Here is a 23,764-nt window from a genome sequence, read left to right as displayed (position 1 = left end):
ACCGTATCCTAGGGCCACCGTATCCCGGGGTTCTACTGTACTATATTTTTGTTGTATATTAGGCACCTCCCAAAATTCACCAAAGAAGTAACCCCCTCCCCATATGTAAAACGATGTAACTTTATTATAAATGAATATAATCAATATAACTTTTGTACCATTTAAAAGAAGGGCAAAACTAGTAATAATTTTTTTTTTTAATTTTCATCGTACGAAAATAATGAAATTTCGAGGAATCATGTTTACATAATTGGCGCTTTAAAATAACGTTCCCATGTAGTAAGCATTCCGAACGTGAAAACATACCTGTGTTAAGATTAAAACGATTAAAATTCCATTATTTCAAAATGTTCCGTTACAGCATAGATTTTTATTTAATTGTGTTTAAATTTGTTTTTAAATATTAAATTTTTAATATAAACATGGCTCTTGTCAACTATTTTATCGCCAGATTAAAACCGATTTGAAAATATTATTGCACAAATATTAAGCATTTTGTAGCCTCCCCAATATTTTGTTTGTCTCTTTTTACCAAACAAAAGTATGGAAGCCGGTAGTTAACCAAATGAACACTGTTAAAACCGTATTTGATATTTAATGTACAAATGTTTACAATATTATTAATCATTAAACTCTGTAAATCTTAAAACCTAACAAAATTATAACAAAGATTAATTATAAATTTCAGTTTGAAGAAGATAAAGAAAGGTTTTAAAAAATCATTAAGTCGCTTCTGCTTTTCCATAGTCCGTATAGTTAACACAAATCTGACGTCACAGAATCATGCGTTCCTTTTTTCACATTGTTGTGGCAATGCCTATTGTATATCCTTTTAATTTATTTGATTTAATGTTTTCATTTTTTTTTTTTTTTTTCTTTTTTAAGAAAATTGCCATCTTGGCTGCTTCGCTTCAAATGGCTAGTGGAGATTCTTCCAAAGTTCAGGCGTAAGTAAATGTTCAGAGTTTTTTGTTTTTCTACAGCACTAACTTGCAGAGTTACCTGGCCACGATGGCTCAATTGGTTAGTGTGCCACACCTAGAGACAGATCTTCAGTTCAAACTTCATTCATAATTATTTTTGCTTTGATTTTGTCCCGAAATGAATTTGAAAATTCGGTACTTGTGCCGATTTGGAACCAGGCGTATCTAAGTGTTCGCTCTGAACATGATGTTGCGGGACTAATGGGTGTCGGTGTTAATCCCACAAACTCGAAATAATAAAACTAAAAATAAAGCGTATAAAATGGAGTTGTTGAACAATCAAACAAAAATGACGGAGGCGGATGAATAAATTAAATATAAAATTTATTTTATAAAACTTGTAAATAAATGAAAAGAGAAGATAAGAAGGTTTCTTCTTAGACGAGTCCTCCTGCGACTGAGGTAATAAAATGAAATGAAGTAGAAAAATGAAAGTTTTTGGTTAGAAATAACCAGTTCTTTTTATGAAGAAATAACAACATAAAAGTCCGTCGCTTATTTTAGCAAAGAGATAGAAAATGGGAAAAATCCATTAGGGTAAGTCCACGAGGAGAATTAATTATCGGGTGTGTGCGCGTTTAACGTCCCGGGGACGGAGATCGACGTTGATGTCTACAGCATGCTGCTTGGGGGTCGATTGATTCGTTTGGGCGCAAAAATCCCCTTTTTATAAATCCAAACTGGTTCCACGAACGCTGTCAGAAAAAAACATTTTTGAAATTGGTTTTCTTCGTAATCCGATTGGATGAAAAGAACAACATCATTGTGACGTAAGATGCTTTGGACTACGTCCGCGTGAACAGGCAGAGTTTAGTTTATATGCCTACGCGCCATTATCCTATTTGAGTAGTCTCGCTGTGATTACAGCAAGGTTACGATAATGACGTCAACCGCTGAATTATGCCAAGCGTCACTGATGATGAAATCTTAACCATGATACGAAACATAAAAATGGAAATTGTAAAAAAACAAAACAAAATTAAAACGAACTATCGTAATTTTTTTAAATATTCATTTAATGTATATGGTATGTTAATGGTATACATTTTTTTTTTATTTATGCTGGGAGGGAGGATTTACTATAATCATTTTTTGTATTTTTTGTTTTCATTTTTAATATATAATGTTCAGCAAACAAAAGTTTGAAATCAAAAACAACGCATCATTACAAAATAAGCATATATTTATTTTGTTTGAAATTTATATTGAAATCTAAAATATAAATTTCAAACAAAATAAGTATCTGTTTATTTTGTAATAATGCATTGTTTTGGCTTCAAACGTATCTAATACCTATTTTATTTTATTCAAACTGAACCAGCGCTTTTATCAAGGAACACAAACCCTAACGTAAACAAAAGTTTGTTTGTTTGGTTTTTGGGAGGGGGGGGTTCAAAACAAATTATGCATTTTTTGTTTTATTTGCAAGTTTATTTTTTGTTAGAATTTTATCTGAAAAGAAAAATTTATAAGAAAAAGTTTTAAAGGTTTTTTTTTTTTTTTTTTTTTTTTTTTTTTGGTTTTTTTTGTCAAATAAAATTGTAAGAAAAGGTTTGTGTATCTCCATCTACATCCATCGCCCCCGGAACCTCTTTTTCCTGTGATGCATCTAACGTCACATGGAATGTAATTCTTTTGAGGATCCGATTAATTTCTTATCTATACGCCTATAAATTCGTTTTTCTTTTGTGTGTATTGATATTCATATTAAAAACCCTCTTTTCTATTTATTTAGAAAGAAAATATAATTTTCTTATATATGGGTTGTGGAAATGCATTCACTAGCAAAAGATCTAGCTAATTTGCATATTCTTTTAAACATTTATTTTAATTAATTCCCTATTAGTTTTTTCTGTTTTCTTATGGGATGATCATCTAGAGTTAACTATTACGTGTAATTATATTCATGCAGATATTCTACATGATTTATACTTGCATAATATTTGCGTAAAATCTTTACTGTAAACAAAAAATTGTTCCCATATGTATTCATGTATACGTATATATTTTTGTTTAATCTATTAGTCTATCTATCTATATATCTATAAAAGTGAACGTGTCTGTGTGTCTGTCTGTGTACATTTCCCTACGCAATAACTTTGTCAATTTTAAGTCTATAGACTCGAAATTTGATATACAGGGTACTGAGATTTGGGAAAATCGATGTGATCGGTTTTCGGCCAGAAATTTGGCGATTAAGGGGTCAAAGTTCAACGATTTGACCTTTGAGAACTCTACCAAACTCCTCCGACAATTTTGGGTCTAAACACTTGAAATTTTAGATATAGGTTCCTTGGATATGGATCTAACTTAATAACTTGATTTGAGCCCCAAACAATAAATGTTAAGAGGTCATAATAGGGGTCAAGTTAAAAAAAATTGACCGCTTTTTTTTTCTTTTTTTTTGCTCAACATGCACCTCCAAACACCCTGGCAACGCCGGGCTGAAATGCTAGTTTTGTTACAAAAATTACTTTCGTTTTTTTTTTTGTTTTTGTTTTTTTCTCTTCTAATATTTATCCGTAAGTCGTCTGCTCGTTGGTCAGCGTCTCATGCCAGATTGCGAGCAAACATGAATGGTTGATGTCATGTTCTGGACATTTTTCTATTACATTATTAAGTAGCAAAGTTACCTGGCCACTATGGCTCAATTGGTTAGCGTGCCACACATGGAGACATCTGAGGTCATAATTGTTGCAATATTTTGGGATTAATGGGGTAGTTATTTAATTGCCGCCCACATCGGCAATATTTGGCACAAGGCCTGGAAAGTGGGAACCCTGCAGGCTCCCCTAAAGGAGGGGCACTCCTGCAATTTTAAAAATTGCCTGAGTAACCCCGCGGCATTCCCCGGTCGGGGCGCCTCAGGCAGCAAGCAATAAAATTGCCCCACCGGAAAGCCCAGTGGCAAGGCCTGGGAGGGTGGACCTCCTAGGTATTACCCAGGCGGTGTACCTCAGTCCAACAGGTGCTGGGCCGGTTCCCGGCCCCTCACCTGTTGGACTGTGTCAAGTGACGAATCCTTGACTTGTACTACCCTGTCTCCCTGCAGCCAAAGCCGCTAGGAGACACATCCCATCACAATGGACTTGTAATGGGATTAATGGGGTATGATCCCACACAGTCGGACGATTCTATTTATAAACGATGCTGCTAAGAACTGACGAATCAAATTAATTCACGTTCTGCTACCAACCAATCAGAAACCAGAATTGCTTCATAAATATTAAACCTTTTCTGGAGCAATTTCACATGTTCTTTTCCGTCTTGACACGGTAAGAATATTTTGTTCTGTGGAACTGTCTACTACAAACAAGTCACCTCCCAGGACTTGTGTGTAACAGCGAACCATCTGAAACTGTTCTGAAACTCAAAATGGCTTACACTTCTAGGACATGGATCTAACTTAATAACTTGATTTGAGCCCCAAACAATAAATGTTAAGAGGTCATAATAGGGGTCAAGTTAAAAAAATTGACCGCTTTTTTTTTTTTTTTGCTCAACATGCACCTCCAAACACCCTGGCAACGCCGGGCTGAAATGCTAGTTTTGATACAAAAACTACTTTCGTTTTTTTTTGTTTTGTTTTTGTTTTTTTTCTCTTCTAATATTTATCCGAAAGTCGTCTGCTCGTTGGTCAGCGTCTCATGCCAGATTCCGAGCAAACATGAATGGTTGACGTCATGTTCTGGACATTTTTCTATTACATTATTAAGTAGCAAAGTTACCTGGTCACAATGGCTCAATTGGTTAGCGTGCCACACATGGAGACATTAAAGGCAAACCTCATCTGAGGTCATAATTATTTTGATTTTCTCCCAAAATGAATTGGATATTTTTCTATTACATTATTAAGTAGATTGACAGACAAACCAAATAAAACAATCAACAAACTGAAGCTTTTGCTACCAGATCAGGCTGTCTGAAGATCCTGACTTCCTGACCTAAAATGCACCAGGCATTGGTATTCTTGTTTGTTTTCTGTTTTTTTTCGCAAAACTCAATCATATTCTGCAAAGTCCAAAAGGACAATTTTCCTCTGCAAAACAACCATGATGCTCACCATTATTCATTTTGTATGACTCATGATTATTGTTGGCATTCGCTTCCCTGATATCTTTCTAGTTAGAATTCTTTCTAGAAAGACATCAGCTACTTACAGGAGGGACCACGTTAAGTTTGCCAACATCTCTAAGTGAAAGTGATTTCTGTGGAACGAATCTGATTTGAACTTGGAACTACTAGGTTGTCAGTCCGTGTCATTAACCACTGTTAATAAATGTTATTGTGACATTTAATGCGTGGGTTTCAAGCAGTATTTTAGTTTATTTTTAAGTCATTATTGAACTTCAAATATTTAGGGATCATTTCACGGACATTTTTCTTTATTTTACCCACAAGTTATATATGTTTAGAATTACTGCTGTTGAAGGTGGATTCATAGCTCGTATATGCCTCTAGAACCAGCTCTTTTCATCTTTTGGTGTCTTCCTCTGAGTGTAGCACTAATCCAAGATATTGACAGTTCTCCCGAGCATCACCCCCACCTCTTTGTATGTGATATTTATCTTCCCTTGTCTTGTTTCTTTTTATTGTAACATTTTTGGAGTGACATTATCAGATTGAAAAGGGTTAATGCAAAACCTGATTTTTCTGGGAAAAAACACTCACAAAAAAAAAAAAAAAAAAAAAAAAACAATTTTTTTTTTTTTTTTTACACAGTGGTCACCACTTATCAAGACCCGGAAGCCACTCAGGGATAAGGGTTATTGCAAGTAAATTACGTTAGTGTGGAGATTTGATGAAGTGGTTACTTAAGGGGGCGGTTCATTAAGAATTTGTTAACGTTAACACAATCAGGGAAAAAGCATAAATCTGGTGAGAAAGAAAAGAATTGTTTTTCTCGTCAGGTAAATAGGAAATTCTGATGACTAATGAGTAAATTTGGCTTTCGAAACCGATGCAGGTCACGTTAGGTAACTGGGTACTGCTGATTGACTGTTGAGATATATCCCAACGTTTGGGAATGATGGGATAAATTCCATTTTGAAAAAGTGCATTTGTTACGTGACGGTAGGTGTGGAGGGTAAGAGGAGAACCCCCCCCCTCCTTGTCGAGATAACAATAAGTAATAAAAATATAAATGTAAAAAAAAGAGGGCAGGATAGAAAAGGGAGGTAATTGGCAGGTGGTCCTGAAAAGAGACCCATTCGATGGGTTGCACACATGCAAATAGATTCCATGTGAAGAATGCTGGACTTTCTACCATTGTCTATTGGAATGCATAATTTGACACAGATATGTGAGAGGATATCGATCAAAGGATTGAAGCAACAGACAATAAGAAAAATTAAACATTCCAATGGGAAAAGAATGTTTATATAAATAAATCGTCACAAAGAGAAAAGCGAGCAGTCGGTCAGAGAGAAGCAAGGCTGCCACATCTCTTCTCCGCCCAACATCTGACCCAACAACGCACCAACCTCACATGCCTTCAAAAATGTCAAAACACCAATAATAACTTATAATCAAAAATTGATTTGTCGGTGTGAAATAAAAACTATATTTTTTTATAGATCAACTGTGTTGTGTTTTACTTGCTGTCAGCATGTATATATCTTGAACCAGTGACAAAAGTAGATGTTAACAATTATATGGACTGGAAAAACGCATTTTGAACTGCCCTTGGTGAATAGATAACAGTACCTATATATTTATATAAGAGCCAAGTACATTCTAAGATGGAGTACTATTGCCACATCTGGGTAGGAGCAGCTAGAAGCTCTTATCTTGCCTTGACAGAGTTCAAAAATGACTTCATAACCTAGTAGGGAATGCCCTTTTTTCTTCCATGCAACCTCTTTTGCACAGAAGAAATGTTGCAAGCCTGTCTCTGCTCTATCGTTATTTTTATGGCAAGTGTTCGTCATAGCTCCAATCTACTTTGCAAAACTTTCATGAAAAACATTCGGTTACCTGAAACCGCTATCAATAATTTCCCCTACTCTTTATCTGTGCCTAAACCTAGATGTGGATTCCATAAACAAAGCTTCTTTCTTAGAACTGCACTCCTGGGAAACTTTCTTCCATTTGACTGCTTTCGAACTGACTACAATGTGGTCGTCTTCAAGTCCAATGTAAACAAGTTCTTGATGAGCCATTCCCCTTAAGTAATCCAATTTACCAAATTTCCACTACTAACGATTACTACGATATCGTCCCATTGACTACTGTACACTCATTAACCCTTATCCTTGGGTGGCCTCCGGGCTTTGATTAGTGGTAACTCCTTGGAAAAAAAGAAAAACTTTTAAAACAGTATAAAACAAGCGAAAACTGGCTTGCAGCCGCGTCATGTTTCAAGGTCAAACATCACGTGACCTGTCAATTTCATTTTATAAACGTTAAATTAAGATGCTTTTCATTCCTCTTCTCTCGTTTTCTTTTACACCTCCAAACACCCGGCCAACGGTTTTTTTTTTAACAGGGTTGTTTTGATCACCCCCCCAACACACACACACACACACCTACAAACACCCGGGCAACGCCGGGTACCCCCCCCCCGTTAGTCTATATATATAAAAACAAAAAATGTATGTATGTTTGTGTGTTTGCTAAAAACTTTTGACAAACTGAACAAAACTTCACAAACTTGGTCTCATATGAAAGCCCCATCCTTCGCCCGACAAATATCGAAAAATTGGCCAAAAACGTTGATGTTTTCACCCTGAAATCAACACTTTTCTACAGGGGGGGTCAGCAAAAACCGTCCTCTCATGACGAGATCGGTTCTACGCATGCGTCAGACGACGTCATAACCTGATTTAGTTTAAATATTTGAAGAACTGACACAATTTCATGTGCGCCGTGTTAGCTCAGTTGGTTAGAGCGTTAAGTCATTATCTAAATGTTTTGGGTTCGAATCGTGATGTGAGATATCTTCTTTTTTTTTTTCGATTTTTTTTAAATTTTAATATTGAAGCAAGGTTATTTAAGCCATTTTTCACGTAACGTTCGTTTTTCTGGGGGATTTTTTTTTTTTTACTTCACTTATTCTTAGGTTTCCATTAACACCCCCCAACCAGCGACTGACCACACACACCCAAAAACACCCGGATACCCACCGATTTTTTAAATTTTAATATTGAAACAGGCTTATTTAAGCCATTTTTCACGTGTTCTTTTTTCTTTGGTTTTTATTTTTCAGAAGTTTTAACGTTCGTTTTTCTGTTTTCTTTTTTGTTTTTGTTTTTCAGATTTTTACATTTAACATCGTTCGTTTGCCTTACGTTAGTTTTTTTGTGTTTTTTTTACTTCGCTTATTCTTGTTTTGATTACTTTTTGATGTGTTTTATTTTTGTTTTTCGATTTTTTAAATTTATATATTGAACCAGTGTTATTTAAAGCCATTTTTCATGTAACGTTTGTTTTTCTGTGTTTTTTTTTTTTTTACTTCACTTATCCACCCCCGACCACACACCCAAAAACACCCGGGTACCCACCGATTTTTTTAATTTTAATATCGAAACAGGCTTATTTAACCATTTTTCACGTGTTCGTTTTCTGTTTTCATCGTTCGTTTGCCTTACGTTAGTTTGTTTTTTTTCCCGCTTAAGTTTTAACGTTGTTTTCTTTTTTTACTTCGCTTATAACAAACAAACCTGGTCATTGACGTCGTCGTAACGCTCAATGGCTTCCGTCAATTTGGTTCTTACTTAAATAAATTCAAACATCTTTCACTAACTCATTCTGGCTGGCCGATTTTATTTTCAAACTTCCCCTCAGAGCTTCCGGTTCGATCCTACCCATCCCCCCAGTTTCTTTTTTATTTAACACCACACACACCTACAAACACCCGGGCAACGCCGGGTACCCCCGCTAGTATATATATAAAGGGCAAAATGTGTGTGTTTGTATGTCTTGCAAAAACTTCCGACAAACGCATTGGAATGTGACAAAACTGGTATTGTTTAGAAGCTTGATGTTTCGGATGCCAAATATCGAAACATTGACCAAAAAAATTAATTCCTTCTCGCCCGTTTTCTACAAAAAGGGGTCGTTTTTTTCTGCCGACATTTTTGCAAGTCGTCATCTCCTTTCGATTTACTATGCTTAATTTCGACATTCGCGACTTCCGGTTTTGCCATGGATGCATCGGCAAAGACATCACGTTTTTTTTTTTTTGTTCACCGTCTTTGACATCACGTGGCCAATCTAGTGATTTTATTTACTTTTAAAACCTAATATTCAGGATTCTAAAAAAAAATAAAATAATCCATACATTTAACATAAAAATAAAGATTTATATTTTGTATATTTGTCTTTCAAATATTTTCTTTTGTTTTCCCAGGAAAGACTTGAAGAATATTCTTCCAAACCCGCTCTTAGAATCGAAAGAAATCAAACCTCAGCAATGGCTACACAAAATCAGCCAATACATGAAACAGAATTCGATTACACCTCATGCAAGCAAAATTCAATTTATTCGTAAGTAAAAAATATTTTGTTTTCTTATTTAAGAATAACTAGTCGTGAAAATGTTTCGATTTTTTTTATAGAACGTCACGATTTTAGAAAGAACATAAGAATTTTTAGATAGAATGTTTGGATTTTTAGATAGAATGTTGCGATTTTTTTTAAAGAACATTGAGACTTTTAGATAGGAGGTTGGGAATTTTAGATAGAATGTTGGGATTTTTTTTTTTTTATAGAACGTTTGGAGTTTTAGATAGAACGTCAGGATTTTTTTAGATAGAACATTGCGATTTCTTGATAGAATATTATGATTTTTAGATAGTACGTCACGAATTTTAGATAGAACATCGCAATTTGTAGATAGTACGTTGCAATTTTTTAGATATTATGTTGCGATTTTTAGATAGTACGTCGCAATTTTTAGATAGAACTTCGGCATTTCTAGATAAAACTTCAGGATTTTTAGATAAAACATTACGATTTCTTGATAGAATGTTGCGATTTTTTTTTATAGTTTGGGCAACCTGCATATGAAGGACTTATTTCACACCTTATAAATACGGCTACTCAGAGCGAAGGAAAGTGTCCATAAAGGGAATGACTGAGTGAGTCGGAGCACGTGCAAGAGAAAGTTATCTCGCTGCCCAGATTACGTACTATGTCTTACCACAAATATAAACATCCACTCGAAATTTGTCTTATTTTTCCTTAAACCATCGACCATAACAACCAGCAAATGAGATCAAAGTGTAGTATCTGTTCTTCAGATGCTGCACTTCAATTTCTTGTTCTGTCAGTGGAGGGAAAATCCTTCACGACTGAGACAATTTTTATTTTTGTTCCTTTTCTCCGCGTTAAAAAAAAACGACCTTGGTGTCTAACTCTGTCCCGTGGGGAGGCATTGTAAATAGGAACAACCAGCAAATTAGGATTCACGGCAAAAATCCAAATTTAAGAAAACCCCAGTGTTTCACTTAGCATTGCTAAATGGAATTGAAAAGGAAAAAGCAACAAAGATTCGGATTTCAGATATATGAAAAAAAGAAGGAAAATTTTCAAACAAGTAACTAAAAAATACTAAAAAAAAAAAAATTGTAACACTTGCTTCCTTGACGCTATAACCAAAGTATTTTATTGTTCTTTGGACATACACACAGAATAAAAATGGAGGAAAAAGGTTACTAAACGGCAAAAAAGCCTTTTTTAGAAGGAAAAAATCTCAAGAAGAATTTTTTCCTCGCATCCCCCCTCCCATTATATAAGAAAAAACAAAACAAAAGCGCCGTTTTTGTTTTAGGAGGAGATAAACCGAAACGGTTTACGAAAATTGATTTAAGAAAAAAAAAATATCACATATTGATCTCTTTTGGTTTTGGATCTCATGCCAAAAGGCATATCCGAAAATTGTTTGGGACCAAAACTGAGATGTTCCACCTTCATCTCATGGAGTTTCTTTGGCGGAAAATGAAAAATTCTTGCATTAATGGATTAGTATGTGATATAATTTTTTTTTTTTTTTATTAATTAACACAAGTTTTTGTTTTGTTTTGTTTTTTTTATTAATTAACACAAGTTTTTTTTTGTTTTTTTTTTTTTTATTAATTAACACAAGTTTTTTTTGTTTTGTTTTTATTAACACAAGTTTGTTTGTTTTTTTTTATTAATTAACACAAGTTTTTTTTTGTTTTGTTTTTTTTTATTAATTAACACAAGTTTTTTTTTGTTTTGTTTTTTTTTATTAATTAACACAAGTTTTTTTTTGTTTTTTTTTTATTAATTAACACAAGTTTTTTTGTTTTGTTTTTTATTAACACAAGTTTTTTTTTTGTTTTTTTTGACATCATTTCATTGTTACAATTTATTTATTTTAGATTTTGTGTTTGTTAATTAATAAGTTTAATTATTTTATTACATAACATTGTTTCATTTTTAGTTTGTTAATTAACTTGTTCTCTTTTTTAATTGATTAACTGATTACAATTGTTCAGGTTTAATATTCGTGTATTAATATTTTCCCTTTGTATTCCTTTTTGCTATTATTATTCAAAAATTTGTGTATTCGTTTTTATTAAAGTTTGTTAATTAATGGGTTTCATTTTCGTAAACTGTCTCGGCAATGCTTTTTCTTTAAATAATCTCCCTTAGAGTCGATTGACCAACTAAAGAATTTCATGGATAAGGAGCGTTGTGTGTCCATAGAGACAATAAGAATAATTGTTCTTGAAAATGTTTCGACTTTTTTTTTTATAAAACGTCACAATTTTTTTTATAGAACAGTGGGACTTTTAGATAGAATGTTTGGATTTTTAGATAGAAAGTCGCGATGATAGAACGTTGAGACTTTTAGATAGAAGGTCGCAATTTTCTTGATAGAACGTTGAGACTTTTAGATATAACGTTAGGAATTTTAGATAGAACATCGGGATTCTTAGGTTGAGACGAAAGCGACAATATTCCTGGAAGCTACAATTTTTTTTTATTGCATTTTCACCCTAAACAAGGCACAGTGCCACTTTGATGTAGAGGAACATAAGTTGCAGGGATACTATGTAGGGAGTTGAGCAGCAAGATGTCTGATTACATTACACTTGAACTTCTGCATGTCAGTAGAGTCAGGGAAGCAGGAACTCAGAAGGGAATTCTAAAGTCCAGCAGTTCTGGGGAAGAAACTATTAGAGTAGAAAGCTTCCTTTCATCTAAGGATCTCTACTGTGTAGGGGTGGGATTTTGCTGCTTGTTGGGTTTATCGGGAGTATTTACATCATTTAGTGTGAAAACTCCTCTTAAGACAGATTTACATTCCTGTTGATGATGTATGCCTGCATCCGTTCAACTTGCATGCTACACTGCACAAGTGAAAACAGGTTTAGTCCTTGAAGCCGTTCTTTAAATGCCCTTTTCGTATGGAAGCAAATATTGTTATTTTTAAAAACGTAAAAAATATTTCTTTCTTTCTTTTTAATTGAAATAATAAAAATGTTTCTTTCTTTCTTTTTAATTGAAATAATAAAAATGTTTCTTTCTTTCTTTTTAATTGAAATAATAAAAATGTTTCTTTTCAGACCATCTGTCCTCGTTTGAATTATTTGGTTCAACATTTTTCCACATAAAGGTACGTCCATTTATTTGTTTATTTACTTTTTTTACGGATTCATAATGATAGTGTGCTATGCCTCTCACACTATCATAACAAAATTTTATCCAAATGTCACCAGTAGTTTCTGAGCAAAATTGCAACAGACAGATAAACAGGTTAAGTTAAAATATATATATATATATATATATATATTAGTGTGAGGACTATGAATCGGAATCAGAAAAATCAGAACTGATGAGGGTATCAGAATCAGAAAAATTTGTGCATATTTTCCGATGCCAAAAACGATTCCTTTGCCTTTTCTAATTAGATTTTGTTTAAAACAAAATCTTCAACTACTGGTAATAATGATAAAATACTAAATTATTTAAACAACCAGTAAAACTGAAATCTATAGATCATCCGCCACAAATGTATTTTCACGTTTGAGAAAATGTATGCAAACCTAACAGGTGTTTTTACCGTAATCAGAAAAAATAACAAATTTATACTTAAATATTTAGAAGTTTATAAAGAATTGAAATCGGAAATTTAGTACATAATCGGGAGAAATATTGCAATCATCCATTACTAATATATATATAAGTGATTGGAGGATGCCAATATTTCTCCCAATTATGTACTTATATATATATATATATATATATATATATAGTAATTTATAAAATATATATGGCGATTAAACTACATTGAATATTCAGCGTTTCATCCACTCTAGGATTCGTCAGGCTTATGCGCATAAGCCTGACGAATCCTAGAGTGGATGAAACGCTGAATATTCAGTGTAGCTTAATCGCCATATATATTTTATAAATTACTAACTAGCTCTACCTACGTATTGAGCACTTCTGAAATAAATACTTAAAGTTTACGCATAAATCTATACTTTCGCATATTAATTTTATGTGAGTAAATGAAGTAGTTATATATATATATATATATATATATATATAGCATAATCGCATTGACACACTGGTTCTCGTCAGATCACTGAAGTTAAGCAACGTTGAGCCTGGTTAGTACCAGATGGATGACCATTTGGGAATTCTAGGCTCTATATGTGCTCTCCGCTTATCTCTGCATTTGTTTCCAGTTGTCCTGTACGTACACGTCACTTGCCATTGGTATTTAACAATGTCATCTCAAGAGAGGTGTGGTTGGAGATTGCGCACCTCCTGCCACAAAAATTTAATGCGTAGTCACCCCTTCACGGGTATCCATAGTCTGTTAAAGACTGAAGGAGTCTGTGTGTGTGTGTATACTTCAGAATAAAATTATCTAACAATCAACTGGTATGGAAACCTGTTATATTAGGAGTTATAATATTTCAAATGTATTCTTTGTCTTACATATAAGAATCAAAATCTTTTGATTTGAAATTCAAACATTTCACGTCATAAATTTTTAAATTCAATTCATGACTAAGATTTGATATATATATTAGTGATGGGACGATTCCAATACAATTAGTGATTCTGATTCTTTATATATCTCTAAATATTTAACTATATACGTGTTAATTTTTTCCCCAATTACCATAAAAAAAAAACATGTTAAATGTGCAGATATTTTCTCAGCTATAAAAACACACTTTTAAGGGGTGATTTATAAATTTTAGTTTTACAACTAGTTTAAAATCAATAAATATTTATTATTTTTCGATTTTTCTGATTTCTGATTAATCGTCCCAACACTAAAAGATTTAGACATTATCAATTTTCTTTATCTAAATATATATCCGAAATCAAGAACGATTTATTATTTTACCATTACTACCAGCAGTGAAAGATTTTGTTTGAAACAAAATCAAATAAAAATAAAAACAATTAAAATAATTTGAGCATCGGAAAATAGGCATAAATTTTTCTGATACCGATTCCGATACACCCAAAAAGTTCAAGTTTTTCTGATTTCCGATTCCAAATAATCGTCCCAACATTAATAGATTTATCAATTTTTTTTATCTAAATAATTCTTTTCTATCTATATTAATTTATCATTACTACCAGATTTTGAAACAAAATCAAATAAAAACAAAAGAATCGTTTTTGGCCTCAGAAAATAGTCACAAATATTTCCGATTCCGATACCCCGAAAAGTTAAGGTTTTTCTAATTCCTAATTCTGATTAATCGTTCCAACACTGATAGATTTAGATATTATTATCAATTAGATATCATTATCAATTAGATATTATGATCAATTAGATATTATTATCAATTAGATATTATCGATTTTCTTTTTCTAAATAATTCTTTTATATCCATTCAGAACGTGGCGAATATTTTTACTTCTAAAATGCCATTTTTTGTTTTTTTTCAGTCGATTCCACAAACAACTGGAGAGTATTGGCTGGCTGTAAACCGAAACGGGGTCCAAATTATCAGCAAGGTCAATCACGTGAGTAACACAAACATTTGCGGTATTACCGTAGGTGCGAGATGGTATTTAGTTTTCTCCCACTGCATGAACTATGACACCAGGGTCGGAAAGTGGGATCGGGAAAGTTAGCACCCCAAAGGAGGTTCACTGACCTGTAAAAAGTGCCTGAGAAGCCCTGTCATCATTCCCCGGTCAGGGCGCCTTGGACGATTAGCAATAAACTAACCCCTTCTCAAAGAGAGAAGGCAAAGCCTGGGAGAGTGGACCTCCTAGAACTGCACAGAACTTTTACACCTACTGCAAAATCAACTGGGACTGAATCATTACAGGAATGGTCTAATCTCTGTTGATTTTGTGGGCCCCAGGATAAAAATCCCTAAAATGTGTAACAAAGCCAGTGACACATATGTAACCGTGATGGCATAACACACATAGAAATAACCAAGTGCCTTTTATAGATAAGTAGTTCACAATACATTGTAGTCTACATTGCACTGTAAAGAACCTACTGTTGATTTTTTTAACTATTTTTATATTAATGACTAATAGGAGGCCTGGCGTTGCCTCATCGTAAAATACGTATAAATCTCTACAATTATATAAATGCAACTTTGTGTGTGTCTGTGTGATAGTCCATTCCGAAAAGGCTGAACAGATTTTCTTTAAAATTTACAGAACTTTGGTGTATAAGTTTGGGAGTGATCTTAGTTAAGTTTTGTTTCAGAATACCCCCCCGATAATTACCGATAATCGAAACCGTTATTTTAATTTATCTATCATTGTTAAAGCCATTTTTTCCATGTGGTCGCTTAGCAACAATGATAGAACAAGGGGCCGTGAAAATTCTATTGTGGGTAAGTTGATAGCATGTTTTTTCATTTTTTTTATGTGACGTGGTCTGTAGGTTCAAACTCCACACTTAAATTTCTTAAATTTTTTTTTTCATTAACTGCAAAGAATTTTATTAGATTTGAAAATTTACATGTTTTTTTTTTTGCATGACGTCTAAAGGTTCAAACCCCGCACATAAATTTCTTAATGTTTTTTTTTTTTTAAAAAACAGTAGGTTCTCTACAGTGCAATGTAGAATAACATATTTTGGGCTAAGTTATTGCATGAAGGCATGTGAAGCTTCTTCCCAGGCGATTTCACGGATTTCGATGACAATAAAAATATAGGAGTGTGAAATATTCGTTGATCATCGTTCAATCCCAGGCAACGTCAGGTCTCCCTGCTAGTATTATAACAAATAAGAATTTTGTATTAATTAAAATATAAACAGTAGGTATTAAACGTAACGTTAAATTCCTTAAAAAAAAAAAAAATGAAGTAAAAAAAAAAAAGAAAACGGAAAGAAACCAAGACATGTCCATGAGGGTATTATGTTTTTTTCTAAATAGTTCACTTCTTGTAAGTAAACAAAAAAAAAAAAAATGCTTGAGCTGAGATCGAAACCAAAACCTACAGAAAGTGAGTCAACTACGATAATCATTGGACTAGCTTGACACAATCTTCAAAAGTGTTTTCAAACCTACTTATTCTTTATATAAAGAATCTGTCATGTGAACGATTCACGCATGCGCATTCATGAAACAGCTGACAAACATAAAAATCTGACAGCCTCCACGTATCAATTTTTCAATTTTTACCACTTAGCAACCCTTTTTTTTTTTTTTTTCTCTCAGGATGAAAATACCAAATTTCAAGTCAGTAGATCAAAAATTTGTTGAGTATATAGGTTGAGAAGTGTCCTCACACACACACACATTCTCACTTTTATAGATATATAAATTTGAATTAAAGTTTAAAAAGCAAGAGTTAATTATCATGGTTCAATTGTACTCTAAACAGAAACATTAATTTTGAATGTGCCCCTGTCTTATCAAAGAACTTACTGTTGATTTTATAAATCTGGCCCTTCTGCTTGCGCCGTGATAAAACTTCTAAAATACACTTCTGATGTTAGGCTGTATAAGGGTATGAACTTTGGTCAAAATCGGACTGTTCCTTCTTTAATGGGATTTTCCGATTATCGATTTTTGATACTTATCAGAGGTATTCCGACGCAAAACCTACCTAAGAATACTCCCAGACACATAAAGTAGATTTGTAGTAAATTTTTTTAAAAGTCGGCCCAGCTATTTTGGAGTGCATAAGGAACGAATTCACACACACACACTGTTCCTTTTCTATAATAGTAAAGATCAGTTATTTTTAATTATGGATTTCGGTTTTCGGACTCACTTCCTCATCTTTGGTGTTTTTTTTTAGTATGTTTCGGCCGTATCATCCTTCGGCCTTCTTCAGGTGTATCTCGAACTCAGGAACTGTTTTTTTTTTTTTCCTGAGTTCGAGATACACCTGAAGAAGGCCAAAGGATGATACGGCTGAAACGTAGTGGAAAAAACACCGAAGATGAGGAAGTGAGTCCGAAAAACGAAATCCATAATAAAATCACCTCATCCCAGCACTATAGACAATAGTTATTTTTAAGATTAAGCCTTCTCTTCTTTGCTCATAAAAATTAGATTTTCATCCCGGTTATTCTTTCCTTTTCTTTTTCAATTATTCTAAGATTTATTTAAATCTGAATTTTTGCGTCAGTCTTCTTTGCGACCATACGTTCTATATGACGCTTGACTCATTGTGTTATACTGACTTGAACAATGTTTTTTTTTTTTTTTTCTTAGGAATTATTGGCAAAATATAAATTCGGTGAGATTCTATCAACACGTCTTTATCGAGAGAATGAGAAAACCTATCTGGACATGAAACTTGGCAATTTAATGGCGCAGCGAATCTCCCGGTTCGAAACAGATCAGGTAACAAGTGTTTTGTTCTTTCTTTGTGTGTATGGGGGGAGGGGATAGTGCATAAAGGGAGACAATAGCTTTCAAACACACCGGAAGTTGGCACCCGTGTTTCTCAATTGAGGTATGTTGCACTTTTTAAAAAAAAAAATCATTGAAAATTTTATATCTATATCATTAATTGCTAGATGAAAGATAATGTTTTTAAATTGCAACAAAATGTACATTACATAAAATAAATCCAAGGTAATTTTTTGATTCAATTTAAATTAAATTTTTATACCTTACTTTGTAAAATTTATAAAAGTGTACTTTGAATATAAATAAATTTCAAATTGAATCTTGTACCTTTATTTTTCAAACCTATAGTAAAAACATTTTGTTTAACAATTTTCATGCCTTGGATGAAATGCTTTTCTAACTTGTATCTTATCTTTTTAAGATTATATTTTAAAACTCTCCTTCTCTCTATTTCAGTTTGTATTTCTTCTCACACCACAACTCATTTTTATAACCCCCTCTTTGTAATACATGTCTGAATAATGAGAAAATCTGGATTTTTTTTAACAAAAACTTTAAAATAACTTTTTTAGATTAAATTTTTTTAAACTTCTTTCAGATTAGAAAATCTTTAAAATTTAATCAGGAACATATTTCATAAAGGGTTTATTAACAAATATTCAGTACATAACGAGAAAAATAGAGATGAAAATTTCAAAAGGACTGTATAACTGGTTATGGTCAATAGTAGTCCTCGTCAGCGAAAGTCTTTGTTATTCTATTATTATTTAAAACATTTTGTATCCTGCTCTTTAGCGCGAGGACTTATAAAATAAACAGGGTTATCAAATGGTATTAAAAAACCTAAAAAAATAAAATGAATAATGTGAAATTTTTCTCCTCCCTAAAAGAGAAATTCACTATTTTTAGTGAAAAAGAAAACTCAGAAGGCCTACAGTATACAATAAGTTCATGAATGCCTCGAGGGAGAGAGATAGATGGAGAGTCATAGCTGTCTATGTCTGTACCAGAAAGGACACCACTTCAATAATGAATACTGCATAAGTACCAGGAAATCAATTAACTTTCCTTCATTATATACTGCTATAGCTATCCGATGTTGCCTGGGAGTCTTTATATTTAAAATTTTATTTTTGAAAGCTAAATTTAATTATTTTGTGATGGTATTATTTTAATCTCTACTAGCAGTTCATCCCAGCTTTGCTCGGGCCCTATATACTGTTCATAACTTTATGTGCATATATATATATATATATATTTGACTCATGTCCAGGCAACCTACATCTAAAATTTCAAGTATTTAGACCCAAAATTGGCGGAGGAATTTGATAGAGTCTGCAAAGGTCAACTCTTCCAACTTTGACCTCTTGGCAGCCAAATTTTCGCCTAAAAACTGATTCAAAAGTTTGCTGCATGTCTGAATATACTTTATGTAAAATTTCAAATGTTCAGATCCATAATTTGCTGAATAGTTTGCTAGATACCACAAAGGTAAAAATCTTAACTTTGACCCCTTACCAGCCAAATTTTTGGCCCAAATCCTATTAAAAAGCTTGCCCTATGTCTGAATACACTTTATGTAAAATTTTGAATCGTTAGACCAAAAATTGGCCAAGTAATTTCATAGAGACCGCAGAGGTCAATTTGTTTTTAACTTTGACCGATTTTGACCCTTAAACACATTGTTTTGAGCTCAGGTCAAACTTTTTAATTTCATTTATGTGCAAGTAACCTACATCTAAAATTTCAAGTGTTTAGAGCCAAAATTGGCGGAGGAGTTTGGTAGAGTTTTCAAAGGTCAAATCGTCAAACTTTGACCCCTTAACAGACAAATTTCTGGCCAAAAACTGATAAATCGATTTTTCCAAATCTTAATACCCCTTATATATCAACTCTCGAGTCTGTAGACTGAAAATAGATAGAGTAGTTTTGTAGGGAAATGTACACACAGACACAGACAATTTCACTTTTATAGATATATAGGTAGATTTATGAAGTTATTAGGCATCAAACACTTTCAGTTTTTCTAATTGAACGAGGATTTGCTGAGAAATGGCTTTCTATTCGACTGTTTAAAGACTTCAAAATTCCTTTCAAATATTGAAGAGTCATGAACTAATTCAGACTTTTTTTTTTTTTTAACTATTAACAAAACCTTAAAATGGCTGACTTGTTTACCCAATAAATATGAGTAAAAAAATAGCAAAGATACATTTACACCCAAATTATTTAATTAATTTTAATATTTTATTAATAATAAAAAAGTAGAAAAAAAATCTGGTGTCCCCCCCCCCCCAAATACCATCCATAAACTCAATAAAAACTTATTTCCAGTTTTCATTATAGTTGTTCCTTGTTTTTTTGTTTTTTACTTCCTAATACTTTGGGGGTTGGAGCTCGACAGTATCACAACCTAAAAATCATACCAGTCTTCAGTCGAGACCATATTTGATCTTCCAATCTGCTCTGAGCCACAATCTGCGTTTAACTGTCCCAAACTGAAAACTGTCCTCAACTTTCATCAACTCAAGACTGTTGTAAACTGTTGCAAAACTCACTCTCACAACTGTCCGTAAACCCTAAATATACTGACCTCTATTGTTCAGTCCTTTTGTCCCAATCACTGCCACATCTTGATTAACAATCCTATTTCAGCTCTCCTTTGTGTGCCTTGATGAACAGCTTTCTCTCCATGATCTTTCTACTAATCTCACTTCCTATATTTATGTTTTGCTTATTATTGGTCCCCCCGACAAAAGGAGGGTGGACCTGTAAATTCACCCTTGTCCGTTCGCACTTTTCTCAATAACTATAGCTTGGAATTTTTTGAAATTTCGCACAAACATTAAACATGATATAAGTAAAAAAAAGTAACAGAACGGATTTTTCGGGAAAATTACGGTTGCCCCTAGGGGTGCCTTTTGGGTTAAAATAGATAAAATTGACACTTTTGTGCTTATTAAAAAAAATTGATGCCTTGGATTTTTATAAAACTTTCTGAAAAGTTGTAACTAACTGATTTCTATATAATTTTGTTTGTCTATACTTCGCGATAACTCTTGGGTGTGCCCCAGGGGCTCTTTTAGAGCTAATAAAAACACTCCGTTTTTGGGACTATTTACCATATTTGTCCAAAATTTTCTGTGTATGTCTATTTAGCAGTTTTGTATGGTGCTGAACTCAAATTTAAATATGTTGAGGACTTTTGGGGCTAAATGGGGGGGGGGGCAAATTGTGGACTTTGTCATTTCTTTTTTTGCATGATGCAGAACTCAAATTTACATATGTTAAGACCTAAAATTGCACTGTTTGTTCATTTTCACCAGGATTTCCCTCAGCGACTTTTGGGGCTAAATGGGGGGGGGGGAGTAAATGCTGAACTTAGTTTTTTTATGCCTCGTTCATTGTGCACTTGACCATGCATGTTTCACTTGTTTCTTCTTTTCATTATAGTTTTTCTTTGTTTTGTTTATTTTATACTTCCTAATCCTTTGGGGGTTGGACATCGACAGTATCACAATATAGCAATAATAATAATAAAAGCAGAGTTTCACAGACCAATGACGTCATGACATTTACTTACTTATTAGGTTGTCGTTTTTTTTTACATATATCTGATAAAAACGACATTATTTTTGCATCAACCTAATAACTTTCTTGGTGACCGGATAGCAGTGGGAAAGTTGAACATAAGAAAATGATTTGGAAGGAAGTATCTAGTTTCCATCTTATAAATATCAGTTGTATGCTGGGTGTGTGTGTGTGTGTGACACCATTGTGGGAAACGATCTTCCAAACATTAACGTCCCCCTCTTAGTTATCTTTCGATGCCAACACTGTCAATCAGGCAAAGTCGGCTCATCTCCAGTTCGTCAAAACTGTCTCAATCTACTGCTGTCAACTGTCGCAAAACTCACTTTCAATTCTAAACTGTCTGTTAATTAAACTCCAAATATATTGACCTCTATATCTGTTTCTTTGTCCACGTCACTGCCACACCTTGATGAACAATCCTATTTTCGATCACCTTTGTCTTTGGTGAACCACCTATCCCCTATTGTCTTTCTATTAACCTCATTTCCCATGCCTCTTTTTGTTATAGTTTTTCCTCTTTTTAATCATTTCCTAACACTTGAGGTGGGGGGGGGCATATGCAGTATCACAATGATACTTCTGCAGTTTACGAACCATACTATCTTTTTAGATTCTTAGATACGATTTTCATGTTCATTTCAAATTTTTAGGGTTTTTTTGTTTATTAAATTATTAAGTGAAAGTACAGAATAGTTTATAAAGACCCCTCTCTCCACATGCTAAGAATGAGTTTCTAAGTAATGACGTTATTACTTCAGCACGGTCCATAAACTGCAGAAGTATCTATGTCATATTGATATAAATTTTTGTTCTGATAATCAACTATTTCCTCTTTTTTTTATATATAGTTCATATTCTTTTTTTCTGGGTTCAATGGTTGCCATATTGGCAGAGGTGGAAGTAGGGGACGAGCTCCCACTCTCCTAAAAAAATACTCCCAAGGCATGCTAAAATTTATAGCTTCTGACAATCTAGTCCTACTCCTGGCCTTCATGTGTGGCTTAGTCATTAAGCCTGGCAGACCTGTTTTGCTGACAGGAAGGAATACATCAGGCAAACAGCTGATAGAGGTAGATAGTGCTTGACAGACCAACCATCTTGGAGATGGAAAATTCTAATTTCAAACAACCGCTGTGTCACATAGTTCATGCATTAGGAGTGAGACTTCGTGAGTCAATCCCAAGCTCTGGCAACTCCTGCGACATCATTATTACCCAAGCTGCATGGCCCCTGTCTTTCCCTTGGATAACATTGAAGACTTGGAGAGGGGAGGGACCTGCTCTATGGGTAATAACCTATACCCCTAATATCTTGCCTAGGCACTGTGCCCCAAAGAGAACACTCCAGCGCCTCCAAAAGGTGGTGGCAAAACTCTTTTTTCTGTTTTTGGGGGGGGGGGGCGGGAGAATATCCATGATATCACTAGAGCATGAACAAATTGTTAACGGAATTTGTCGCATGGGGGATTCTTTCCAATGCAACAGATTGGAAGTCGTTATCTTGTTGACAGCAATTTGACATACCTTTCTTCCCGATAATGTCCTTGCACCAGACTTGATATTTTTTTTTTTTCTATTATTCTTTCAGTGTTCCGACATCTCGACGCTGATTGGCCAATATATTCATGTGATCAACCGGCACAGGAAACGAGAGAATAACGCAACACTAACGCCGTTGTATAACTGATTCACACAAATGGTGTAGATGAGGTGTACAAAAAAAACAATGAGAGAAGTTGGAAAAAAAATATAAATAATTAAAAAAAAACAAAAAACAATCGGATTCAGGAAAAGACTACCATAAAAAACATTTGTTATATTATATATATATACACACACACACACTCTCTCTCTCTATATATATATATTATATACATACATACATACATGCACACATCTCTCTATAAATATATACACACACGCACAAATCTACACATGCACTCATGTACATTCCAACAAGAACAATCAAAATTGGTTTTGATTAAAAAATAACAGCTCTTTCTTCACGGCTACACAATCAAATAAATTACAAAGTTTGAATCATTTAAAAAGCAAACTATTTTTTTTTTGATTGATACAAGATGTTGTTTTTTGTTGGAAACTATTTCAATTTATAATTGCTCTGGATATTACAACTCTTGGAGTGTCTAATATCCAGTGAGCTGAAACAGTTGAGTTTGAGCCCACAACCTAGACCGTCCCCTAATAAAAATATATATATTTTCATTGGTTAATTATTTGAATAATTTTGCAAACGTTTCAAGATGTTACTATTGTTGAAGTTTATTTTATTAATAGTATTTTTTTTTTTTTTTTTTTAGTTTTTATTAGTAATGCTACTAGTATTTCAATTTTTTGTTTAGTCAATCTAAGTACAGATGTGTTATCAAATAAAATCTACTTA

The 23,764-nt window shown here is 33.4% G+C and overlaps 1 protein-coding gene across 2 annotated transcripts in view; it reads left to right on the top strand.

The window, feature by feature from the left end:
- The window catches only part of LOC145258327 (unconventional myosin-XV-like), a 597,738-nt gene extending 574,513 nt beyond the window's left edge, over window positions 1-23,225 (top strand). For both annotated transcript variants that reach the window (XM_080116477.1, XM_080116478.1), the window contains exons 57-62: window positions 886-947; window positions 9,334-9,470; window positions 12,521-12,570; window positions 14,877-14,954; window positions 17,627-17,758; window positions 22,949-23,225. In XM_080116477.1, coding sequence (XP_079972603.1) covers window positions 886-947; window positions 9,334-9,470; window positions 12,521-12,570; window positions 14,877-14,954; window positions 17,627-17,758; window positions 22,949-23,047 — 558 coding nt within the window. In that variant the 3' untranslated portion in view covers window positions 23,048-23,225. The remainder of the gene's footprint in view (window positions 1-885; window positions 948-9,333; window positions 9,471-12,520; window positions 12,571-14,876; window positions 14,955-17,626; window positions 17,759-22,948) is intronic.
- Window positions 23,226-23,764: the final 539 nt, after the last annotated feature.

This window comes from Euprymna scolopes, chromosome 33, assembly GCF_053919585.1.
Source record: "Euprymna scolopes isolate OS-2025 chromosome 33, ASM5391958v1, whole genome shotgun sequence".
Classification (NCBI taxonomy): Eukaryota; Metazoa; Mollusca; class Cephalopoda; order Sepiida; family Sepiolidae; genus Euprymna; species Euprymna scolopes.
This window is presented reverse-complemented; position numbering and strand designations above follow the sequence as displayed.